Source organism: Phyllobates terribilis, unplaced genomic scaffold, assembly GCF_046119375.1.
Source record: "Phyllobates terribilis strain yellow unplaced genomic scaffold, ASM4611937v1 Scaffold_8__6_contigs__length_399053987, whole genome shotgun sequence".
Classification (NCBI taxonomy): domain Eukaryota; kingdom Metazoa; phylum Chordata; class Amphibia; order Anura; family Dendrobatidae; genus Phyllobates; species Phyllobates terribilis.
This window is the reverse complement of record NW_027362768.1, coordinates 176,493,639-176,520,362: the sequence shown is the minus strand read 5'-3', so window position 1 is coordinate 176,520,362 and position 26,724 is coordinate 176,493,639. Positions and strand designations below refer to the sequence as shown.

At 43.9% G+C, this 26,724-nt stretch overlaps 1 protein-coding gene across 1 annotated transcript in view; it reads left to right on the top strand.

Annotated features, from left to right (window-relative positions):
• Positions 1–26,724, top strand: part of JAK1 (Janus kinase 1) — a 46,985-nt gene that overhangs the window by 8,258 nt on the left and 12,003 nt on the right. Inside the window, exons 2-12 of the mRNA XM_073643818.1 lie at positions 1,551–1,658; positions 11,626–11,821; positions 11,912–12,035; positions 17,565–17,721; positions 17,993–18,156; positions 19,450–19,768; positions 21,141–21,320; positions 21,591–21,748; positions 23,690–23,813; positions 23,991–24,180; positions 24,762–24,868. Of these exons, the coding sequence (XP_073499919.1) occupies positions 11,656–11,821; positions 11,912–12,035; positions 17,565–17,721; positions 17,993–18,156; positions 19,450–19,768; positions 21,141–21,320; positions 21,591–21,748; positions 23,690–23,813; positions 23,991–24,180; positions 24,762–24,868 (1,689 nt within the window). The 5' untranslated portion in view covers positions 1,551–1,658; positions 11,626–11,655. The remainder of the gene's footprint in view (positions 1–1,550; positions 1,659–11,625; positions 11,822–11,911; positions 12,036–17,564; positions 17,722–17,992; positions 18,157–19,449; positions 19,769–21,140; positions 21,321–21,590; positions 21,749–23,689; positions 23,814–23,990; positions 24,181–24,761; positions 24,869–26,724) is intronic.

Here is a 26,724-nt window from a genome sequence, read left to right as displayed (position 1 = left end):
AGCATGAAGTGCTCTAAAATGTCCTGGTAGATGGCTGCGCTGACTTTGGTCTTGATAAAACACAGTGGACCTCCACCAGCAGATGACATGGCCCCCAAACCATCACTGATTGTGGAGACTTCACACTAGACCTCCAGCAGCTTGGATTGTGGCCTCTCCACTCTTCCTCCAGACTCTGGGACCTTGATTTCCAACTGAAAGGCAAAATTTATTTTGCGTTTACTTAGTGTGTCAATGACTGCCTTCTGGACATCTGTCAAGTCAGCAGTCTTCCCCATGATTGTGGAGCCTACTGAAACAGACTAAGGGACCTTTTTACATGCTTAGGAAGCCTTTGCAGGTGTTTTTTGTTAATTATTCTAATTTACTGAGATAATGACTTTTGGGTTTTCATTGGCTGTAAGCCATAATCATCAACATTAACAGAAATAAACACTTGAAATAGATCACTCTGTTTGTAATGACTCTATATAATATAGGAGTTTCACTTTTTGTATTGAAGAACTGAAATAAATTAATTTTTTGATGATATTCTAATTTAGTGAGATGCACCTGTAAATTCATCTGAAGCCCAGCCTATGGGAGTACAAAGATGGTCTTCAGGATGACCTCTGGCTGTCATGTTAACCCATTGTCGCCTCGCGATCTAGTGCATATTCTTTATGTAACTATTTAATGTCTGTCAGAAGTTGTCAGCGACATCTAAATGCCCAAATACCGAAGCAACTGGGCTTCGGTAGCTGCTGTTAGTCAGCTATACACCCGCCATGTATGGAGCCGGCCTAGGATATATGACTTAAATTATAGGTCGGGAAGGGATCAATGCAATTACCGCATGGCCACCCTCATACTTGCAGTTTTGACACATTCATGTGTGAATACCCTCTGTGATTTACGTAAAATACTGCCTGGGGCTTAGGCTTACTGCTGTGGGCCCTCTCCTGTTTTGGGGAGGCTGGCTGCTCTGGGCCCCCTTCTGTTTTGGGGAGGCTGGCTGCTCTGGGCCCCCTTCTGTTTTGGGGAGGCTGGCTGCTCTGGGCCCTCTCTTGTTTTGGGGAGGCTGGCTGCTCTGGGCCCTCTCTTGTTTTGGGGAGGCTGGCACGTGGTAATTTACTGGAGATTTGATTGCTATTTAGAAGTAATTGTATGTCTCTAGGAAGTAAAGATGCTGGTTTCTGTGATCTAATATTAGGTTTATATTCACGACTGAAAATCCTGCAGCTAAAAATCAGTTTTATTCACCTTTTGTTTATCCATACGTGAAAATCATACTTTTTTTTTTTTTTTTTTTTTGCGTATGTGAACAATCACGGACGTCTGAATGAGGCCTTAAACTGTGCAAGGTTTGTACTCTGTGACCATAGAGATGCACAGATCTGCATAGGAGCTGTATACACAATGCCAGAATGAAGAATCGTGACTGTTTGCAGAGTTGCCTTATGATTTTTATTCTCTTTTCATGCCGTGACAGTCTGGATTCAGAAATGTGTATGATAAATGTTTGTTTCATGGACAATAGCTAATTTATTGTTCTTTTTTGCTCTTTTTAGATTTTGCAGACATAACTCTTTACTGGATTTATGCAGAGGCGGAAATGAACGGGATGTAATCAGGTTTGCAACATCGGTTGCAGGCATTTTCAGCAGAAGGGATGTTCTGTGAGTAAAAAACAACAACAAAACATGTAAATATCATGAACCATAACATAACATAGCAGCATTTAAAAGGCTACCAACATGGCAGCCATCACTCCGGAGCTCATTGGATTCCCACGCGATGCCATCACGAAGGCCTCCTTGTTTGTCACAGTATTTCTACAACTCATCCTGGATCCTAGAAGAAGGGGAGGGAATAAAAGTTAGTTTGGTACAATCTCATGGACTGCCGATGTCATTTTGGTCACCGGCTGCTTTAAGTCCAGGGTCCCCCGATTGTCATGCATGTGTTATTGTGTGTCTGCTAAAAAGCAACTTCCTAAAAGTTTGTGTCACAGCACTGCAGGATTAGAAATGAATTGTAAATGGTTTGCCTGTTGTAAATGGACGTACAGTTTCTGCAAAAAGTGACAAAAAAGGCATGATGTGCACCCATACAGAGTCTTGTTTATCCCCCCCCCCCCCCCTTGGCAGGATCAATGGGTTTAATGATTTAGGATCAGACTACACAGTGTTTGTTTATTGTTTGTAAATGTGGAGACCTACAAGTCTTTTGAGGAGATGTAGGGAATGGTAGAGAAACATCAGATTTTATGCAAAGTTGCTTCATCTTTTCTCTCTTGGACTTTGGTAGATGTGATCCAGATAAGCCACGTACCTGCTCTGTATCACTGCTGCCATAGACAGACAATATATGGAGTCATGGGCCCCGATTCATCAACACTGGCATTTTTCCCACCAGTGCACTGTTTAAGGACGGCTCTTTTTAATGCATTTTGTGCTTTGGCACATCTTTCCAATTCCATATTCCACTGTAAGAAATGTGCTCCAGGAGCTGGCGTACATTTATGAAGTAGTTGCACCACTTTTGTTGCAGAAATTATACCAATTTTTTTTTTTTCTTTTTAATGACGCTGGCCAGACTGGTGTAAAAATGACAAAAGCCTCAATTTTTTACAATTATGAGCGCTTTTTGGAAGCGTCCAGAATTTTTCGAAAATTGTTTGAATCGGCTTCATATTTCAAAGTTTTATGTATTCCTGTGACCGCAGGCATGAAGACGCCCTAGTAGCTTGCAGGGTGAAGTACATGATCTTTGCTAGAATTTTGCATTTGGAGCGATTAGGGAAAAAAAAAACATAAAAGTTTAACTGGCTCCTAAATTTACCTACCAGAAAAGCTGCCACTGTGTGGGAAAAGAACGGGCAAAGCAGCAAGCAAGTTACCTGCTTCTTTTGTGTGGTCAGTGAAGGGTTTTCGTGGCCTCTTTACAGATCTGATTTGGAAGAGATGCCCATTTTTGTTTTCTTTGCTTTGAACTTGCTAAAACCATTTGCCATCATGGCGATGTTTCCTTCACCATCCGTCTGTCCGCTTTTTCTTCTTTTTGAACCACCACAATCCCTTATATATGAATTAGTAGTAATCTGTAGAATTTGCCTTCCGAGGTTTATTATATGTCAGAGGAGATTAAGGTAGAAGGTGTCTTTTCTGGCACTTGTGAGTACTACAAGTCCCAGGCATTGTGCAGTTCATCATTCAGTTATGAGATTTAAAAAAAGAAAAAAAAAAAGAAAAGTAATTAGTCTGTCCTCCCCTCACCTCCTTGACAGCGGCTGTTTTTGCAATATTTAATGCAGCCTATAGACACGGGAGGCTCTGTTTTGGTCCATGAAAATTGTATTTGGTCCCTTTTTTTAAGTGGTTTTCTTGGTAGTTATTGATGAGTAGTGAAGTGCCGAAATGTGAATTCTGCAGTTTGTCCGGATTGGGCCAGGAAATTAGATTTTCATTGAATTTATATTGTGCAAATAAAAGGGGCTTTATTGTGATCTGGGGTCTCTCCAAACTACAGAGCGTAATAATCCTAAGGGCAGTTTCGAATGTCTGGATATTTCCGGTACTGGAAAAACTCGTACCGGAGATATCCGTGTCCCGTGTGGCCAGGGCTGTGGAGTCGGAGTCTGTATAAAATGGACCGACTCCGACTCCTAAAATACTGGGTGGTCCAAAAGTAGGTGGCCAGAAAATGACATTTTATTTTGATTTATATATAAAATTATATTTACTAACACAAGCATAACATTGACAATTAAATTTTATTCTGAACAATAATACAAAAGCCCTTAAATTTTATCAGCGCAGGGGCTCAAACTGTTTTCCATTACAATTTCCTCAGCTTTGAAGTCTGCCTCTTACGCTTCGACAAACTTTTTTGCACAAGTCTCTTTGGGTATTAATTTCTTGAAATGCATCTCTTATGTAATTTTTCAAATCACTGACACTTTTTGGTTTTCGACTATAAACTTTGTCCTTGAGTACTCCCCAAAAGAAAAAATCCATTGGGGTCAAGTCTGGTGAACGTGCCGGCCCATCAAGTGGGCCTCTTCGGCCAATCCATTTATTAGGAAATGTTTCATCAAGATACTCGCGGACTACTCTTGAATAATGTGGAGGGGCTCCATCTTGTTGGAAATAAAGGTCATTTGAATTAGGCTGTTGCTGTAACTGGGGAACAACTTGATTCATTAGAATTTCGAGATACTTATCTCCTGTGACTGTTCCATCAAAAAATATTGGTCCTAAAACACCAAAACTTGAAATACCACCCCAAACATTGACACCAGGCTCATTTAGTTGTTGCTCTAATGTTAAATGGATGTTCTCATTATACCAGTAAATACAATTATGTCTGTTAGGCTATGTGCACACGATGCAGAAATGCTGCATATTTTTTACGCTTCTCCCTGGCAGGAAAAGCGCATGCGGATTTTACATGCGTTTTTCCCACCAGGTAGAAGCGTTTGTAAAGCGTTTTTGCATGCATTTCTGCATGCGAGTTATCAAGCGCTTTTCCAAGCGATTTTAGCATCATTTGTAAAAGTGCTTGACAACTTGTTCACACTATATAAATCCATGCAACCGGCATGGATTTATAGTATTGTGACCAAGTTAGTTAAAAAAAAAAAAAAGAATAAAATGGTAAAAAATAAAAAAAATAAAGTTTATACTCACCTTCCGGTGTCCTCCCGGTGTTCTCTCTGCCGCGTCCGGTGTGTTGGGCGGCTCGCGGTGGTGTGAAGGACCTGCGGTGACGTCATTGAGCCATGTGATTGGGCACATGACCCAGTGACGTCATGGCAGGTCCTTCACAACAGCGGGAGCATTGCAAGAGAGCGGATGCGGCAGAGAGAACACCAGGAGGACACCGGAAGGTGAGTATAAACTTTATTTTTTATTTTAAATTCTTTTTTTTTTTCTGTTTCTATGATACCCGGGTCTGGATGAGAGTCTTCTCTCCTCCAGACTTCGGTACCATCCGCACATTGAAATTCATATAATCCGTGTGTACAAATGTACTGACACTTATTATATGCGTCTCAATGCAAGTCAATGGCGGCGATTACGCTGTGTGGCCGCAAAATTAATGGACATGCTGCGGATTTTTGAGCGCAGCATAAACGCTGCGTAAAAATCCGCAGCATGGGCATTGACATTGCGGCTTGTCATTGAGGACCATGGGGGGCGGATTACCAAGCGTTTTTGAAGCGTTTACGCGGCGGAAATTCCGCAGCATATACGCTTGTAAAACGCTACGTGGGCCCATACCCTTAATATGGCCGGATAATTTGAAAGAAGCTTCATCACTCCATAATGTTATCTAAAATTACTGGATTTTGTTTGATAAATCCCCCCCTTCATAACCTTATTACACTTTCTGTCCACCTACTTTTGGACTACCCTGTATATAATAAATTGGGTGCAGTAGTTCAATGCAGTTTGTGGGGAATATTTTTTTCATAAGAATTTGGTAAAGTTATGAATTGTCCTATAAATGTCTGCCCTATTCCTGATCTAAGGGTCTAGACTTTTAGCGGAGATGAATCTGCGCTACAGTAAATTTATCACTTACACATGAGCCATGTATGTCGGAGTTGGAGTCTGTGTCATAGAAATTGAGGAGTCTGAGTCGAAGGTTTGGCTTACCATCGCCACAGCCCTGCGTGTGGCAACTATGTGCAGCATCAGGATCACGTACCGGTGCCTGGGAATCGGCATACAGTTAGCGCTGTTCCCAAGCGCCATGTGCTGAATGCTGCCCTCCTCATTGTTCCTTGCTCACACTGTGATCAGCACCAGCAAGGGACAATGTTGGGAGTAGTAGTCTGTTCCCGCAGAGTCCCTTTGTAAAAATAAGAATAAAATCCTTACACTCACCTGTCCGGAGATGTCCCCTGCTGTAATCCTCTGACGCCGGGCAGAATAAGCGGGCCCCGGAGTTGCACTGAGCTCAGGAGCGGTGTCCTGTCACTCAGTGAGCTCAGCGCAGCGTCTGCGGTCAGAGGATTACAACGGCGGACACTTAGGACAGGTGAGTATATGGATTTTATTATTTTATTCTTATTTTTACACACGGACACTGCGGGAGCAGACACTACTACCGTCATCATAGTCCCTGCTGGTGCTGATCGCAGCGCCTGCAGGGAACCATGATGAGGGCAGCGTTCAGCACCCAGTGCTTGGGACCGCAGATTGCCAGGCGCCGGTATGTGTCACACTGATGAGACACGGATGTCATCCGTGTGTGTTCAGCGCGAGACATTTTGCGACTAGTGCATCGGGTAAAAAACGGACATGTCAGCGAGTGGAACACACGGTCTGTGGAAACACACTGATATGTGCGCAGACCCATAGATTTGAATGGGTGTGCGTGTGTCAGTGTCTCCAGTACATGTGAAAGAGCCCTAAGGGTTATAAAATAAAGTTGTATACTCACCTCACTCACCGGTCGCACAGTCGCAGCTCCCCGCCCGGTTTTCCGCTGACTCCCTCACCACCTGCGATAAACGAGCGTCGGGCAACGCACGTCTTGACATGGCAGAGGATCGGGAGCTGCGGCGGCAGGACTGATGAGCGTTGAGGTGAGTATTTTATTTATTTATTTTTTTACCCTTTTCTCGGTCGTGTACAATCTGCCTAAATGGCATCCGGACAATATGCTGAATTTACACTAAATGAATGACAAATAATTTGGATTCAGACAAATCCTTTTAGGATGCTGTGCTCAGAATAAGCCGCAGTGCTAGGCAGAGCCACAAGCACCGAAGACCTTTCTTTCTGCTGATCTCTGGGGTCCCATAGAGAAAAAAATCCTTTACATATCTGGGTGAGAAAGGCGACATCGGTCTCCAAGCCGCAGCCCTCCAGCTGGTGCAGAACTACAACTCCCAGCATGTGGTTGTACAACAGCTGTAGGTTGTAGACCACTGACTTAGTATAGTATTTAGTTTTGGTGCCGAACCCACTGTCTTGCGAAGCTCCTATGTTCTGCTGTCTGTCCAGGCAGCCATGGCGGTAAATAGCAAAATGAGAAGAAATAAAATAATAAGCTGACAATTATTAGTTTTAATTAGAATTTGATATTTATCAGCCAGTAACGCCTTATCGGTGGCTGTAGTTTTCGGGGTGTTTTACTCTTCTCATATGAACATCTGGTAACCTTACTTTATTTCCACAGCAATTATTTATAGACTTGAAGTCGTTCTGTATATAATGTGATATGGGCTGCGGTTACCGCTGTGGTCTCCGTTCAGAGATTGTAAATGAAATATGCAATATTAGATTTGCACAGGTTGATATCTGCATGTATTTGTATCTCTGCGATGCTCTGCACCATGTAGCGAAGTACTGTATTAAGATGCCAGCATTGCCACTAGTCTATTGGTGGAATATTTAGGAGGGAAGAAACTGCACAATCAACTGCGAGCTGCATATGTGAAAATCAAAGCGTTTAGGAAACCCAACAGCTCAGTCACAAAGTGTAGACCCCCATAACGTTAGAGTGGGTGGCTGAGGAGCAGAGGGCAAAAAAGTCACCAATCATCTGCTGACTCCATAAGTCCAGACCTCCTCTGGTGTAACATCAGTACAAACACTGCACCCCCGCCTGGAGCTTCATGAAGCCGTACATTACCAAGCACAATGCCGAGCTTTGGATGGAGTGGTGTAAGACCAAAGCCACTGGACTCTGGAGGAAACGTGTCTGCCATTGGGATCCATGCAACACAGATAAAGTTTCCATTTTGCATCCATATCTCTTGGATTTGTTGCTTGGTGATAAATTTGAATAAAAACTTTTGACTTTTTGGAGGTTTTTTATATTAGCTTGGAAAAAAATATGCTCCTTCAGTGGAAAAAAACAAAGCAAAAAAACGGAGTACAACTTTGTATGGCACCTGGGGGGGGGGGGAGGGGATATGGTCAGTTTCTAACAGATTTATGGTTGAAAGTCTCATAGACTTTGAGGATAGCCATCGCCCACGCTCTTGCTGGTGGATTTTTGTGCTTGATGAGTGACACCGATACACTGTTCTCCAAATAAGTGGAGAAGCCAAGAACCTCTTGGCAAAATTACACACAGATTACATTGAATTGCCCTTGTGTGACTACATCCTCGGTCGTAGAGAAGAAGGCGTTTCTGGAATTGTTTCCATTCTTATTGTCCTGCAATACTTGGAGCTTGATGTGCAGCTTCATTGGGAAGTGATTTTTTTTTTTTTTTTTTCCCACTGGCGCTTTGTCATATTCTGTTGCCTGTGGGAAAGTTGTATATTTTGTGTGGATTCTCCTTCTGTTAAAGGTTTATTCCCATTTTAAACAGCAGAATATGCGCACCTGTCTTGGCGCCCATTGAGGTGAATGCAAAGACACGGCAGATGCGACCACCTCTCTTGTATTACAGCGATCTTGAGACGTCTTGGAGATGGGTACACCATTTGTTTTGTCATATCATGTATTGGAAAACGGGAAAAAATTCCAAGTGCGGAGAAATTGCAAACACTATGCAATTCCACAGTTGTTTTTGGTTTGTTTGTTTTTTTTTTACCAAGTTTACTAAATGCTAAAACTGACCTGCCATTATGATTCCCCAGGTCATTGCGAGATACCAAACATGTATAGGTTCATTTCTATTTAAGCTGTGAAAAAAAATCCAAAGTTTGTTGGAAAATGGCGACCCTTTTTTTTTTTTTTCGGGATCTGGGGCCCCGGATGAGGGCTTGTTTTTTGTGCCCTGGGCTGATATTTTTAACTCATACCATTTTGGAGTAGATAAAATTTATTAATTTCCCATTATTGCATTTTATTGCAACGTTGCGGCCACCAAAAGAAATGTAATTCTGCCATTTTGATTTTTTTCTCTCGTTACGCCGCTTACCGATTTGAATTAATTATTTTTATATATTGATAGATCGGGCGATTCTGAACCTGTTGTGTATATTTGATTTTTCTTTTGTTTTATTTTGAATGGGGCGAAAAGGGATGATTTCAACTTTTTTATATTTTTTAATATTTTTAAAAACTTTTTTTTACTTTACACTAGCTTCAATAGTCTCCATGGGAGACTAGAAGCTGCGATCATTAGATCGCCTGTGTGTAGCAGAAATCCTCACTGTCTGAGCGCCGACCGCTGGGCGGCGCTCATGGCCTCCTGGCAATGACAACCACAGGGGTCTCCTGCAGACCCCGGGTTGTCATGCCAACCCATCGGTGACCCACGGTCAGATCAGCTGTCATGTCCCCCGCAAAGGTGTGTGCTCATCGCTGGAGCTCGCACCAAAAGGAGAGACCCGACATGTGCCATACATGTACGGCACGTGTCGGAAAGGGGTTAAAATGGCCAGCAATGAGTCCTGACCTCAATCCCATTAAAAATTTTGCTATGAGCTGAAATCTGCCATTGGGAAAAAGAACCCTGCAAACATTCAAGAGCTCGAACAAACTGCAAAGGAAGAATGGGAGAAAAATCCAGCTGAGAAGAGCAAGAAGCTTATAGATGGCTCCAAGAAACGTCTGGAGGCTGTCAGCAATGCCAAAGGGTGGGCAACCAAGTATTAATTAGGGGGGCAACCAAGTATTAATTAGGGGTGGCTTTATTGCTGCACATGCTGGTTATTCTGTTTCTTCTTTGAAATTGCAACATGGAAGTTGAAAAACAATGTTTTATTATTGTATTACTTTGGACCACTAATTAAAAAATCCTGAGGATATAACTTTGGTATATTTCCATTTATTTCTGAAGATATTGTACAGTCTATGAAAAAAATGAAGAGCTGTCAATAATGGTGAGCAGCACTGTAGCTCAGCCCATTACTGAACGACAACTTAGCAAAATTCTAAAATCTAAAAAAAAAACAAAACCACAAAGCATATTTACCTCCTGGACTGGCGCCGCTCCGAGCTCGATGTTCTCTGGCGATCTTGTCACTTTGTTTATATCAACTGAGCGCTGCAGCCTATTAATGGCCGCTGATGGGCTGCAGTGCTCACATGACATAAACAATGTCACAAGTTCGTCGCGTAACGCATCACTTGCATCGAAGGAGTGGCACCAGCCCGGGAGGTAAATATGCTTTTTATTTTGTCTGTCTGGCGAGGTGGTAAAATGCCAGATGACTCCGGTAATGTGATGTTTGCATATTTATCTGAGACACATGAAATATGTTAGAATCCTGCAGAGCTGGAAATGCAGTTTTTGCACCTGCCGGTGGGTGGGAAGTGCACTCCTGTAAGTTAAAATGATTTATTTACTGATGTGTTTTTTCATTTTGTAAAAGCAGTAAAATATAATAGCATAGCAACAACCGTATAAATTTGTCATTTTAGTGAAAGCCATAAATGCGAAACCCAAAAAAGCAGTGATGGAGTTACATCTTCCCTCCATTCTACCTCCACAAACAAAATATTGAAAACTGGCTTTGGCGGGAAGGTGTTAAAGAGGAACATAAATATCTCAGTAGTTGGTTCCTGTGCAGATCATATAGGGTGATGCTCGCCATAGACGTACTGATAATTCAGAGATTACGGTGGTTTGTGCAGCTAATCTGCACCTATGTGGAGGAAAAGTGATGGAAATCTGTTGGAAATTTTATCGCTACGGGTTCCGTTAAGTTAAAGTCACACCGATCGCCCCACTGATCTCTCACGTCTTGTCCATCACATATTTTGCCAGGGTTTCATGGCGAAAAATATAATGTGTGAATGAGCTTTTAGGGTCAGTCCAGCCCGGGATGATATCCTTGACTCTTCATCCACATATAGCAGACAAAATAAAGGCACAGAAACTCGAGCCACGTATTATTATGCTGAGGAAAAGATGCCGATTTCATGTTTTGCACTTGGGGCTAAATCCGTGGCCAAATTTTCTACTTCTAAACTTAACCCCTATTCTCAGGGACGGCCACAGATGTTTTACACCCCATTGGCATCAATGTAAAGCCTGTCTGCGATTTTATTTTTTTTTTGTCTGTATTTTTTGTTTGTGCAGCTGTAAAATAGTCGAGCAAATATCTTTGCAGTCCTGCAACGTCCTTGGGAATTGCTTGTCTCGCAACCAAAGTCGCCGTATTTCCTTAGCAAAAGCCACAGTTTTGCAAACATTTTCTCTGAAAATGTCACAAGAAGCGAAGTGTAAACTTTAAAGGCTGATTCACATAACCGTGTGGTGGCGATGTTTGGGTCAGGAGACCGGAGTTTGGGCTGCAAATTGCGACTGTAATATAGATGATAAATAAGTCGTCCGCCAGGCGCTCATGTGAACAAGTCTCGAATTATAGCAGCACATTTGTCTCCCGTCCTATTATCTTATTTGATGACCAGAACAGGCTTTTTTTCATACGCCCTTTTCGTGGGCCCAGATCTTACAAACTGTGCAAAATTTTTAATTACACCCGAATGCAAAAAGAAAAAAAAAATGTCCCCAAAGGTGGACAACTCCAGCGCCGTTTGTGTAGCCTGGAATACGCCTAAGCCATTTTTCTAGTGAGGTGGAGAGTGGCATCTTTTATTGGGATCCTCCTTGTTTCCACTCTCTGGGGATAATGATATTGTTTTTATTCTGTGTGTTTATCATTCTCCTGGTCTCTATTCGTTCACCTCTTTTTGATTCCGCTCAATCTTCTTTTTTATGTAGAGTTCGAGTGTGGCGCGAGATTCGACAGCGATGGCTTTCTGCGCAAAAATCCGCAATGCTCGTAAATACGAAGTAGACGTCGCACCTCCTAAGGGGCTAGAGATACATTTCTACCTGGGAGACAAGTCTCCGATCTCATTTACCGAAGGAGCGTATACAGCAGAGGATCTGCTCGTCGAGGCGGCCCAGAAATGCAGTAAGGACGTGTTTAACCTTTTGTTTCCAGCATATGACTTGGATTTTATTTTAATACTTAGTAATCTTTTTTTTTTCTTCCTATTATCAGATATTTCCCCTTTGTGCCACAATCTCTTCGCACTTTACAGCGAGAAGGACGAACTCTGGTTTCCTCCAAGTCACCTGTTCAAGATTACCGGCAGCTCTTCTATGAAGCTTTATTACCGGGTCAGGTCAGTGGCATTGGCATTTTAGAGTTTAATTTTGGCTTTGGACAGATGTTGATTGAGGGTCTTGGCTGCTAAATGATGTTTTAATGTAATGTCCATTAACCTAAAGGCAGAATGACATTTCCCGCATGAATCTTTTTCCATCTACTTCTCATAATCACCATCAGCGCCTCCTGATGTGGATGTGAGAGGTGTCGGAGAACCCTTTTAATACCAGTTACTGTGGCGTTCTAGAGTATTGAATTTCACTGATCTGCAGCTGTGGATGTTTCTGGGCCGTGAAGTTGCTCATCTAACAGGAACAGCGATTGTGACTGTTCACGAGAAAACATTCATCTCTGTCAGGGAAATTCAGCTGTTCTGGGTAGTGACGTCGCCTGGTCATGAATTTCTAGATGATTTTTTTTTTTAAATGCTTATCTTTATATGACCTGGACGGCCACGGGCTTCCTTTGTGCCTGTGAGGACTATTTCTAGTGATTGGCACTAGTGATTGGTGGTGGGTCACAGCCAAATTAAAGAATCACAGATGTGAAGTAGTAAAATGGAAACGCGCTCCTCATGTATCAGGGCTTAAACCTTTTAAGAGGTCCCTTTCTTTCCAAAAAAATTCACAACCTTTTGGTATTTTCAATCTCTGTCTCAATGTCCGAGACTATCCTACAAACACAAAAAGGCAACCTACAGCTGCAATCCCCTTACTTTACGGTTTTCTGTATATTTCCAGAATTGAGGAGGTTTCTGAACAAAAAAAGCAGCAGTCTTGCAATTTTCGCACTGGCAACTCGGTCTATTTTAGGCTCAAGACTTCCTGTCTTTTCAGGAAGAGTTTTCAGCAGCTTCCTAATCAACAGATAACAGGGTTACAGTCACATGTAACCTCCCCCAAATACTGCTTAATTGTGATGGGAGAAAAAAAAAAACAGCACTTAGAGCCAATGACTGATCCAATTTTTCCCACAGCCTTAAAAAATGTAAAGAGGTTATCCAGTACTGGACTACCCTAACTTCATCAGTTCAGATAAAATCTGTGTATATTCACCTCTCGCATTGGCGCCGTTTCAGCAATGTTGGCGCTACTGTTCCTGAAATGTTCCCAGCGGCCACTCATTGCGGCAGCCTCACAAGTCACGTCAGTCATTGGGAACAGCGGTGCCGACATTGCTGGGACGCCGCCGCTGTAAAAGGTGAGTATACATTGTTTTACTTTACTGGGGTTATCCAGTAGTTTTCAGCCCCCTTTAACGTTCTGAAAGCAGTGTCGCTCCCAGCCATGCGCCATATTGGAACTACATTGATACAACACCCATCCTCCACATCTGCATGATGCAATTCTCCTTGTGTTTTGAGTTTTTTTTTTTTATTTTTTCCCCACCCCCAATGACAGATGTCTGGGGGAAGAAGAGGTGGGCTATGTTCACACACTCATGTTGTGGTTTGTTGTTTTTTTTTTGCTGTGTATTTTGTGACTTGGTTTTGTTTTTGGAAAATAGAGCATGTCACTTCTTTCAGTGTTTTTGCAGCAGAAAACGCACCTGCATTTTTGCAGCATTTTTTCACCCATAGGAAGTAATGTGTGGTCACAAAAACACATCAAAAACACACCAAAACCTGCTGCTGTTTTCCTGCCAGAGTAAAGTTAGCAGCAGATTTGCAGCAGAAAAAAAACACAACGTGTGTGAACATAGCCTTGGGCTGAGCAGCGGCTTACTCTCCTCTTCCCAATGAGACCACATGCACTCTTGGCTGAGTCGAGCATGCATGTGTATGAGAGCCTTAGAAGCACTAGCTTTCTTGATTTTGAGGGCGCGGCCCCCAGGGTTTAATAAGGTGAACATGAATGTTTATAATATCACCGCGGCCCCCAGAGAAAACATTGTTGACAATTACGACTCCCAACCTCCCTCTGCATGATGATAAACAGAGAGCGGCCCCCCCGCTGCTGGATCCCCATTTCTGGCAGCGTGCACACCCTGAGCTGCGGTGCACGTACGAGGAGCAGGACGCTGCACATAACATACACCATCTTCGGCGACATGAATGAACCCAGAGTCACAAACAGTCCTGTTTTAATACAACTTTTTGGGGTAATTGACGTTGCTGCAGGCAGGGGCCATAAAGGCAAACGGCAGCAGTGGGTAAATTATATATAATGCACATCTCAGGGACCGGACACAACCGTCACATTGACTGGATACAACCGTCCTAAACATGAGTCACCACGTGGGGCTGGAGGCAGCATTCAGAATAAAGACCTGGTTTATTCACCTTCTTTATCTATGCAGACATGGGTGAATAAGGAAGGCGTTCTGTCGAACGCACCACTATTCCCATATTATGACAGTAGTATCCTATGTAAACAGTGCGGTAGCAGCGTCTTTACGGTCCGTTGTCTGCTCCCAGCCGCAGTACACCTATAAACCACACAGAAGAGGAGGATTATACCAGCCCTGCCCTGGGAAACAGACGCCTCCAAATATTGATTTTAGAGGTTGTCCCACCATTAAATATGTTTACGCAATAATAGTTTTTTTTTTTTTGTTTTGTAAAACTATGTAAAAAATGTTTTTTTTCAGTTTCCCAATTAAAATTGCTGCAAATATGGGAAGGATCTCCTACCTCTAATGTCCCGTCACACCTCCACATTTTTGGCTGTGTGCGAAAATGGGCTGGCGGAGTTAACTTTTTGAAGCTTTGTCCAGTTTCAGACACTGCTGCAGAACTTCTTGTTCTGACACCGCTGCAGACTTCCCTTTTTGTGGTATCAAGTCTGTCCTGCCCAGTGTCTGTGTTCTGAAAAGCCAGCGCTGTGTTCTGGTAACCCAGGACCTGGGCGGCACAGCGGAGCAGTGGAAACCAGATCACCATGAGGAACTCCACAAATATAACCCCCCATAATAGTGTAAAGGCTGTGAACTGTGCATGGCATGGAGCCAAAAAAATAGTAAATGACGCTTTAAATATGTTACTAAAAAAAGGACATATTCCCTTTAAAGAAACCATACACAAGTGACATTTGCTTGCATAAAATGGCGCCCCCTGCTGTTCAGTACTTAGCAATGTTCAAGTCCATGTAATGATCAGTGTGTAGTGGTCGTTCTCAGTACTGCAGCTCAGATCGCATTTATTTTGATAGGAGCTGAGCTGCAGTACCGAGAAAGGCCACTACACTGTGTATAAAGCTGAGCTGCAATACTGAGAACGGCCACTACACGGTGTATGGAGCTGAGCTGCAGTTTCAGGAACGGCCACTACCCGTTGTATGGAGCTGAGCTGCAGTACTGAGAATGGCCACTACACTGTGTATACAACTAAAATGCAGTACCGGAAACAACCACTACACAGTGTATGGAGCTGAGCTGCAGTACTGAGAACTGCCACTGCATAGTATATGGAGCTATTTCTGTAGTTTACACCTCAGAGGTGGCCGGTCTCCTAGGTAAGGAGCGTATCCTTGCAAACTATTTGCTATACAGCTTGCATATGCTGCTATGAAGCTGGCTAGATCACTTATTATACACTGCTCAAAAAAATAAAGGGAACACTCAAATAACACATCCTAGATCTGAATGAATGAAATCTTCTCATTGAATACTTTGTTCTGTACAACGTTGAATGTGCTGACAACAAAATCACACAAAAATCATCAATGGAAATCAAATTTATTACCCAATGGAGGCCTGGATTTGGAGTCACCCCCTAAATTAAAGTGGAAAAACACACTTCAGGCTGATCCAACTTTGATGTAATGTCCTTAAAACAAGTCAAAATGAGGCTCAGTATTGTGTGTGGCCTCCACGTGCCTGTATGACCTCCCTACAACGCCTGGGCATTCTCCTGATGAGGCTGAGTATTGTGTGTGGCCTCCACGTGCCTGTATGACCTCCCTACAACGCCTGGGCATGCTCCTGATGAGGCTGAGTATTGTGTGTGGCCTCCACGTGCCTGTTTGACCTCCCTACAACGCCTGGGCATGCTCCTGATGAGGCTGAGTATTGTGTGTGGCCTCCACGTGCCTGTATGACCTCCCTACAACGCCTGGGCATTCTCCTGATGAGGCTGAGTATTGTGTGTGGCCTCCACGTGCCTGTATGACCTCCCTACAACGCCTGGGCATGCTCCTGATGAGGCTGAGTATTGTGTGTGGCCTCCACGTGCCTGTTTGACCTCCCTACAACGCCTGGGCATGCTCCTGATGAGGCTGAGTATTGTGTGTGGCCTCCACGTGCCTGTATGACCTCCCTACAACGCCTGGGCATGCTCCTGATGAGGTTGCGGATGGTCTCCTGTGGGATCTCCTCCCAGACCTGGACTAAAGCATCCGCCAACTCCTGGACAGTCTGTGGTGCAACGTGACGGTGGATGGAGCGAGACATGATGTCCCAGATGTGCTCAATCGGATTCAGGTCTGGGGAACGGACGGGCCAGTCCATAGCTTCAATGCCTTCATCTTGCAGGAACTGCTGACACACTCCAGCCACATGAGGTCTGGCATTGTCCTGCATTAGGAGGAACCCAGGGCCAACCGCACCAGCATATGGTCTCACAAGGGGTCTGAGGATCTCATCTCGGTACCTAATGGCAATCAGGCTACCTCTGGCGAGCACATGGAGGGCTGTGCTGCCCTCCAAAGAAATGCCACCCCACACCATTACTGACCCACTGCCAAACCGGTCATGCTGAAGGATGTTGCAGGCAGCAGATCGCTCTCCACGGCGTCTCCAGACTCTGTCACGTCTGTCACATGTGCTCAGTGTGAACCTGCTTTCATCTGTGAAGAGTACAGGGCGCCAGTGGCGACTTTGCCAATCCTGGTGTTCTGTGGCAAATGCCAAGCGTCCTGCACGATGTTGGGCTGTGAGCACAACCCCCATCTGTGGACGTCAGGCCCTCATACCACCCTCATGGAGTCTGTTTCTAATCGTTTGTGCAGACACATGCACATTTGTGGCCTGCTGGAGGTCATTTTGCAGGGCTCTGGCACTGCTCCTCCTGTTCCTCCTTGCACAAAGGCGGAGGTAGCGGTCCTGCTGCTGGGTTGTTGCCCTCCTACGGCCCCCTCCACGTCTCCTGGTGTACTGGCCTGTCTCATGGTAGCGCCTCCAGCCTCTGGACACTACGCTGACAGACACAGCAAACCTCGCATTGATGTGCCATCCTGGATGAGCTGCACTACCTGAGCAACTTCTGTGGCTTGTAGAGTCCTTCCCATGCTACCACGAGTGTGAAAGCACAACCAACATTCAAAAGCGACCAAAACATCAGCCAGAAAGCATTGGTACTGAGATGTGGTCTGTGGTCCCCACCTGCAGAACCACTCCTTTATTGAGGGTGTCTTGATAATTGCCAATAATTTCCATCTATTGTCTATTCCATTTGCACAACAGCATGTGAATTTGATTGTCAATCAGTGTTGCTTCCTAAGTGGACAGTTTGATTTCACAGAAGTTTGACCTACTTGGAGTTATATTCTGTTGTTTAAGTGTTCCCTTTATTTTTTTGAGCAGTGGATATAATTTACTTTATTTTTAGATTCATTTTTACAAATTGGCACGGCACAAATGAAAATGAGGTGTCCGTCTGGAGATATTACCCTAAAAGGCAGAAGGACCACTACGACAGCAAGCAGGGGTCCCCAGATGGGACCCCGATCCTTGATGCCAGCTCCTTGGATTATATTTTTGCACAGGTAGGTCTGAACATGTGTTTTATTCCTTTCCTGGATGACGGCAGCTGCTCGTTAGCAATTATGGGGCGCAGTATCCTCACTCTCTTCAGTTGCATTTATTAGATTTGCTTTGATATGGCCCTAAGTTTACATGGCCCATCCCGGGAAAATTAAATTTTTTATAGAAAATCGCTTATATAAAGTAAAATGTTTTAAATTTGCAAAAGTTTGAAAATTATAAATATTATTAAAATAATAATAATTTTGTCCATCACCCTGACATTGTTGCTAGGGCCAATATGAGTTGGTGAAGTGTCTGGCGCCTGTTCGGGACCCAAAAAGCGACCACGAGATGCATGAAATAGAGAACGAGTGCCTAGGGATGGCAGTGCTGGCGATCTCGCACTACGCCATCAAGAGGAACATGCAGCTGCCGGAACTTCCTAAAGATATAAGGTTAGTGATCGGCTCGCCAGCATCTCCTCCATATTCTGTGGTGTCATCAGTCCAATGTTCTGGTCCCGTTGTCCAGGGATATGGCAGCGGCCATGCTTATCTGCAGAGCCTGCTCGTAGGTCCACGAGGGGTTCTGCACCTTTCAACACTTTAGATTATGTCCTTGATCTGGATGAAGCTTTAGGAAATTCTGCTGGTTTGGTCGATCTCTTTAGCTTAACGCTCAAAACTTCTAAGTTATGCCACTGATGATCTCCACCTCAAAAATTAGATGAACACATCTTACAATTCTGATTATATTATACATTGCTTAGAAAGTGGTCAGTACCGGCTTGTCCAGTCAGCGTGCATACATTATTTCTTCAGTATTTTACACTTTTGCAGATTTTTTTTTTCTTTGCCGTTAGCAATTTTTTTTAAATTCACCCATACATCTAGTAATTTACTGCATTTTCTGAGCGATGGCTCTTGTAAGATTTGTTGTCATTATCTTATTTTAAATTTTTTTTTTTTAAGAATTATTTATTTTTTCTCCCCCACTTTTTTTTTCTACAGGCGTCCGCATCAAAATACCCAATAGCAATCTGCTCTGATTATTAGTTTTTTTTTACAGGGTTTTTTGCCCCTTATTTAGGCATTTTTTGGTGCCGACTCGATGCAGTTTTTTTAAGTGCAGAAATGCTGGGATACCTTTTAAAACACTATTTTTTTATTTTTTTTTACATGCATTTTTTTTTTTCAAAAGTTCACCTACAGGGAAATAAAACTCTGAACAGTCACATTTCAACAGCACAGCGAGGAGCAGTTGTCGTGAAATCACATCCATTTTGCTTGATCTGCTAAACCCAGCTGAAAATGTATCGTAAGTGGGAACATGGCTTTATGGTAACCATATCAATTTGGTGAATGTCAGACGAATTGGCCAATTATAGGTTGTCGAGACTTTTTTTGAGAACACGTGCACAGAATGGTGCATGCATATGTTTGCGGGGCAGGAGAAATAGCTCTGGTCTTAGTTGGCATTCAGCTTTAAGATGTAAGGACACATTCGGGGTGTGATGCAGTCTGTGATCGTGCGACTGCTCCAGATAATCACTGTGCAGACGTAGCGACGAGCGCGCAGGAAGCTCAGTACATTACCGCTCGCTCTCACACTCAGGAAATGGTTGCACAAAAAATCGTACGGCAGCAAAAAGTGACAATCTGTATAACAGGTTTCTGTTGTCTTAGCTGAAGTGCCAGTGTGTCTTGGAGATTAATAAATCTGTGGCTTCTCCCAATTTCATCTTCCAGTTACAAAAGATATATCCCCGAAACGTTAAACCGGACCATAAAACAGAGGAACATTCTCACCCGACTGCGGATCAACAACGTCTTCAAGAACTTCCTGAAGGAATTCAACAATAAAACCATCTGTGACAGCAGCGTCTCGCCCCACGATCTGAAGGTGAAGTACATGTCCACCCTGGAGACGCTGACGAAAAATTACGGATCAGAGATCTTCGAGGTGAAGCCGATAAAGATCAAATCAGAAAAACCATACGATAGTGGCGAGGCACATGAAGTTATGATTACTGGAAACGATGGGATTCTTTGGAGGCTGAAACCAGTGGTAAGTAGTAGGAAAGGGGAAATAGGTTGACCACACAGGATGAGAGGAGCGTCTCCTCCTGAGAGGCAGTGTTGCTGCGTTTGGAAGAGGGGACACATCCATCATACGTCAATATAGGACTCGTCCACAGATATATCGGAGACTCGGTGGGAAACAGGCTGTTACTTGATGGCTTTGTCCCAATTGACTCCCCTTGTACCACAGCCGTCATCTGATTCTTGCACTCAAGTTGCTGGATAATGCAATTTCGGCACCTCGGGGCTTCCCTGTTGGTGCAAGTATCATGGAAACCCCTCTAGCCTGAGCTGTTGCTATACCATTCACAACCATGAAGTTACTCTCTCTACATTATTATTCATTATCGTCTTCACACTTTTTTCTGAATGCACAGAGATAGGACACATTTCATTAATGGTGGTTCCAGAGAACAAGGGTTTCCTGTATGGGACTTCCGATGTGGGAGGAAGTAGATAAGGCCGAAGTCCGGGCGCCCATTGGTCCGTGACTGAGCCGTGATGACATGTTATTGCTGCTCCCCGTGACGTCCCCTTCTTTGCGGAGCCATAAAGATTGTCTATTCTAACCAGTTAGCTGAACATTTGCTAGTAAATCGGCTGTCACATGTCTAATATATATAATCGTCTTATCCCGTCTGTCTGTCTGTCTTTCTGTCCAGGAAATCCCGCGTCGCTGATTTGTCCTTCCACGGCCTCCATGCGGCTACCGTTGGGAGATCAGCGGCTTGGCCCGCTGATCTCCCGACGGCAAGTGTGAAGGGAGGACCGGGGAGCGGCGCCGCCGGTCGGGATACTTCTGCTGCGAGTAGCCGCTCATCTCCCAGCTGCTTGCAGCGGAAGTACCCGCAGAGGCAGCGCCGTTCCGGTCCTCACTAATAAGATTCTCTGATTGGTCGCGGTTGCCGGCCGCGACTAATCAGCATTATTGGTGCCAAATTTAATCCCTGCTCTGCTGATTAGTCGCGACCGCCGCCCACGACCAATCACCGATATTGCCGCCAAATTTAAACACCGCTTTGCTGATTGGTCGTGGTTGCAGGCCGCGACCAATCAGCGCTTTTGGCGCCAAATTTAAATACCGCTCTGCTAATTGCGCCCGGTTGGCCGCATACATATTCTAGAATACCCGATGCATTAGAATCGGGCCACCATCTAGTGAATAGGTATAAGGGGGATGTATCACTACACAAATTACAGTTGCCTGCTGTTACTAAAGTGTGTTTTTGATTATGATGCATAAGTATAGGACCCCCAGGTGTCTTTGGTATCTTATATGTAAGTGTAGTTTGCACAGGATGGAAAATTATCCCACTTTTGCTAATATCTTTCCTTTTTATTGATCATTCTGCTTCCAGGCTGATTCCAATGAAAAAGAGAAAAAAACAAAGAAGAAGAAAGAAAACAATAAAAACAAGAATGACACAAAGTTGAACAATAAGAACCAGTGGAGCTGCTTCTCCTACTTCCCTGAAATCACTCACATCGTCGTGAAGGAGAAAACGGTCATCATAAATAATCAGGACAATAAGTGCATGGTAAGTAGCGGACAGACAGGGAGGCCGAGGTCACACTGCGACTCCGGATGCATCACACAGACAGAATATAGCCGCCGGCGGAGATGATAGATGGGTGCTGGTCGTGTCTGTCATGTGATGGATCCTGTACAAGTTAAAGCCACAATAGTAGTGTGAACTCCACCTAATCCTTATAGTCTGCAACATGAAATACAGTGCAATAAATTTGTTCTTTGTCCATCCCATATCTCTGTCTGTCTGATTATTATTTGTTTGCAATGTCTCATGTAGGAGCTGACTGTCATCTCGCAAGAGGTGGCGCTTTCCTTGACCGCCTTGATTGATGGGTACTTCAGACTGACGGCAGACGCTCACCACTATCTCTGCACGGACGTTGCTCCTCCTCTGATAGTGCACAACATAATGAACGGTTGTCATGGGCCGATATGGTAAGTGGGGGTGTTCCCGGTATGCGGCGGGACTTGTGGGGGTGTTCCCGGTTTTCGGTCGGTCCTGTGAGTAATATACTGTGGAGGGTCATGTGACCACGCCTTCCCATCAGCCTCATCCAATAATAATAAAAAAAAGCTTTCCCAGGTGGTGTGTTTTATAATTGGACGAAGCTTACGGGCGGGCCTGGTCACATGACCCTCCACCAGTCGCCGCTGTATGGACAGAAGTGCTGGTCCGTGTGTGAGGAAAGTGGCTAACCCCTTTAATTTAAGGGATTGTCCATTTGTACCTTGCTTCCAGGAACGGTGACTGCGACCCCCACAGATATTTCTTCTGCCTTTTTCAAATTCTTGATTTCGGTTGCTGATTCTTCGCTCTGTCTCACAAGGAGATAAAGTTTTGAGACGCTTTGTGCGGTGACTCATTCAGTTCATAGGGAAATCCCCTCCCCCTACTTGTGTGTATTTACTTCTGTGATATTCTTATGTAGTGACATTTGTCCTGTTGTCCTCTCCCATCTGTTCACTGCCACCCCCCCCCCCCAAAAAAAAAGTTGTGTTTTAACTCTTTGAATGCCAAGACTAGAATATTAGGGGTGAGAGATTGTCATATTAAAGCTCAGATACATATCATCCATGAGACCCCAGCTTCGTTATTGGGGGGGCAGCACACTCTGAAATCAGGGAACAGCTGTAATGGGTTTATTTCCTTGGTCTGTGTGCGCTCACTGCCTAGTGCAGTCATCTGAGATCCCAGGAAGGGATAAGGGGGGATTCGGGGACCTTTATTCATGGTTTTTACCTATATTACTCATCACAGCCTGATACTGTCCATCTCTTTCTCGAAACATCTTCCAGAGGTCCCAGGAAGGGAGAAAAGATGCAGGATCCTTTCTTCATGTTATCACCCCTCTTACCAATCACAGGCTTAGGGCTCATCCATGCATTTTTGAAAATCGTTTTAAGTACAGACCGACCGAAGGACTCCTGACCTGAACTGGGCATATACTTATCATATCAGAAGACCCATGGGCCGTACCCTGACTGTGATACACGGATGTCTGAATTCGGCATTTTACGGTTATCTCTTCCCCTGTACTTCCTCCAGGACGGGTTGGGGTGGGGGTGAGCTTTATACAAGAGCTTTTCTTCATGTTATCACCCCTTTTTACCAATCACAGGCTCAGACTAGATGATTATGTTGTTGAAGACACCACTCTGGTTTATAAAAAAAAAAAAAAAAAAAAATAGTGTCCCTTTTGTTCTTAAAGGGCCTATTCACATCTCCCATTTTCATTTGTTCCCATGTATGTGATTTTTTTTTTATGAGTAATAAACTTGCTCCTCTCCTCTATACTCATTTCTTACCCCTCTTTCTTACATTGCAGCACCTCTTGCATTCTTTGGCTCCACAGCTAAGTAGACTCGGCTTATAGGCTGACACTTGTTTCCAGGACACCTCCTCCTCTTCTCTATTAATTAGTGTAGACATGAGACTGGGCCGGAAGGTGCTGTGCTCCCAATAACCTGGGTCTATGCAGCCCATCTGTGCAATCGCCAAGGTGCCAAAAAAAAAAGGATAATTGCAAAGATTTATTACTTTGCAAATTTGATCATTTCTGACTGGATCCTTGAGCTCGTGATAACCTTTAAAATTTTTGATGTACTAGTGATGCTTTATTTTATTTTTTTTTCCAGCAAATGTAAATGTTGCATGTTTTGTATATTATTGTACAGTATATAGTCACTAGGTTTAAAAATATCAGTGTATTGTTCGGCTTAGTGACAAAGTCTTCAGGTATAATAGTATAGCAACACGTCCCATTACATCAAATTGGCTGCTAAGTCGGGAGGCGAAACAGTCCCGTCGCCGAAAACAATGTCCTATGTGATCTTGTATAAGGAGAGCCGTTATGATTTCTCCTGTTTCTATTGTAGCACAGAATATGCCATCAATAAACTGCGGCAAGAAGGCAACGAGGAGGGGATGTACGTCCTGCGGTGGAGCTGCACAGATTTCAATAACATTCTCATGACGGTGGCGTGCTCCAAAGTATCCCAGGTAAGGAAACATAATATCGTTAGTAAGTTTATTACAATGAAATTAATGGAAGGAGAGCCCCCTTTGGCTATAATGGGGGTCCGTCTGATTTCCATCATGGAAGTTCCAAATATGACAGATATTATCGAGGCCTTTAGTGTGTCTTATTTTTATGTTCTTTTATTTATTTCTTTGAAGTATGAATCCAAGAACCTGAAACAATACAAAAACTTTCAAATAGAGGTCCGAGACAAAACCTTCAGCTTACTGGGCTCGGACCGCGTCTTTGACAACTTGAAGCAGCTGATGGAGCACTTAAAGGGACAGGTTCTTAGGACGGACGACGTAAGCTTCACACTGAAAAGGTGCTGTCCTCCTAAACCCAGAGGTAAGATGGAGGAACAGTCCGACGCCCATACCAAAATCGCTTCATAACACAACCTGCAGGATCCGCACAAAGTCACAGAGCACAGATCTAATATTATACCACAGAATATATCCCTAGATAATCCTTATTTCTTGTTATTTTAATAATGCCACAGTGTCTTCCTTTATTATATCTCTATAGATAGATAAAATCCAAAAGAGAAAAAGAGAAGTAGGCAGCACTCCAAAAATTGTGAAAAAAAGGGACTTTATTAGCCCATCAGATGTGGCAATGTTTCGGCTGAGGAACACTTTATCAAGGCTGTTCTTTATCGCTTGATAAAGGAGTTCTCAACCAAAACGTTGCCACATCTGATGGGCTAATAAAGTCCCTTTTTTCACAATTTTTGGAGTGCTGCCTACTTCTCTTTTGGATTATATGCTGTTGTAACAAATAGGATTATTGTCTGGAAGGCCTTGCACCCAACTTTCTAATTTTTGGTGCTGTTCCGTCCTCTTTTAATCTAGATAGATAGATAGATTCATACATATAACTATATATAGATGGCTCTCGCCAAATACCTTTTTTTTTTTTTTTTGCAGAAATCTCAAACTTACTGATTGCAACGAAGAAAGCAATGGACTGGCAGCCGGTGTACCACATCAGCCAGCTGAGCTTCCACCGGATCCTGAAGGATCAGATTATACAAGTGAGTCCAGCGCTTCATCATATAGACCAAGTCATCCGGTAAACACTTGTTTTTTATCATTTTAAGGCACTTAGATGGCGACAACCCTGGCTCACGCCTCAAACACGTCTTCTCCAGAGGTACTCCAGGTGCGCTGAACGGCTGTGGAGAAAATCTAATCTGCCAGAAGATTTCCTCCATTTTAAATTTATGCTGAAAACATATAACTCTGCCCTTCACCTCTCCAAACAAACCTACTTTAACAACCTCATCATCTCACTTTCCAATAATCCTAAACGCCTCTTTGACACGTTTCATTCTCTCCTTAATCAAACAGCACAGGCCCCGATCACCGACCTCAGCGCTGACGATCTGGCCAATTGTTTCAAAGAAAAAATTGACCATATCTGACAGGAAATTTTCTCCCAATCCCCAAACGTTATGCATGCTCTCCCCCGCCATGTTGTATCTTGCTCACTTTCTGAATTCGAACCAGTCACGGAAGATGAAGTGATCAGGCTCCTTGCATCTTCTCGCCCTACCACCTGCACCAGTGACCCTATTCCCTCACATCTCCTTCAGTCCCTTTCTCCAGCTGTCAACACTCACCTAACTAAAATTTTCAACCTCTCCCTCTCATCTGTTATCTTTCCCTCTTTTAAACACGCCAGCATACATCCATTACTTAAAAAACCATCCCTTTACCAGAACTGCACGGCCAACTACAGACCTGTTTCCAATCTTCCCTTTATCCCTAAACTCTTGGAACGCCTGGTCCACTCCCGTCTAATCCGCTATCTCTCAGACAACTCTCTTCTTGACCCTTTACAATCTGGTTTCCACTCTTTACATTCTACTGAAACTGCCCTCACTAAAGTCTCTAATGATCTACTAACAGCTAAATCTAATGGTCACTGCTCCCTGCTGATTCTCCTGGATCTCTGCAGCATTCGACCCTGTGGATCACCAGCTCCTCCTCACTATGCTCCGCACTATTGGCCTCAAGGACACTGTTCTCTCCTGGTTCTCCTCCTATCTCTCTGACCGCTCCTTCTCTGTGTCTTTTGCCGGCTCCTCTTCCTCTCTCCTTCCCCATACTGTCGGGGTTCCTCAAGGATCAGTCCTAGGCCCCCTTCTTTTCTCCTTATACACCGCCCCTATTGGACAAACAATCAGCAGATTCGGTTTTCAGTACCATCTCTATGCTGATGACACCCAATTATACACCTCTGCTCCGGACATCACCCCGGCATTACTACAAAAGACCAGTGATTGTCTTCCTGCTGTGTCTAACATTATGTCCTCCCTCTGTCTAAAACTGAATCTGTCAAAAACTGAACTACTCGTATTTCCTCCCTCCACTAACCTACCTGCGCCCGATATTGCCATTTCCGTTTGTGGCTCAACCATTACTCCCCAGCAACAAGCCCGCTGTCTTGGGGTCATTTTTGATTCAGATCTTTCCTTCACTCCTCACATCAAATCACTCGCTCGTTCATGTCATCTACACCTCAAAAACATCTCAAGAATCAGGACTTTTCTTACCTTTGACTCGGCAAAAACTCTTACTGTCGCTCTTATTCATTCTCGTCTCGACTATTGCAACTCTCTACTAATCGGTCTCCCTCTTACTAAACTCTCCCCTCTCCAATCCGTCCTGAACGCAGCAGCCAGGATCATATTCCTCGCCAACCGCTACTCAGATGCCTCTTCCCTGTGCCAGTCATTGCATTGGTTGCCCATCCAATACAGAGTTCAATTTAAACTTATCACGCTTACCCACAAAGCGCTCCATGCTTCAGTACCCCCCTAAATCTCCTCCCTTTTGTCAGTCTACCACCCTACACGTGCCCTCCGTTCTGCCAATGACTTCAAAC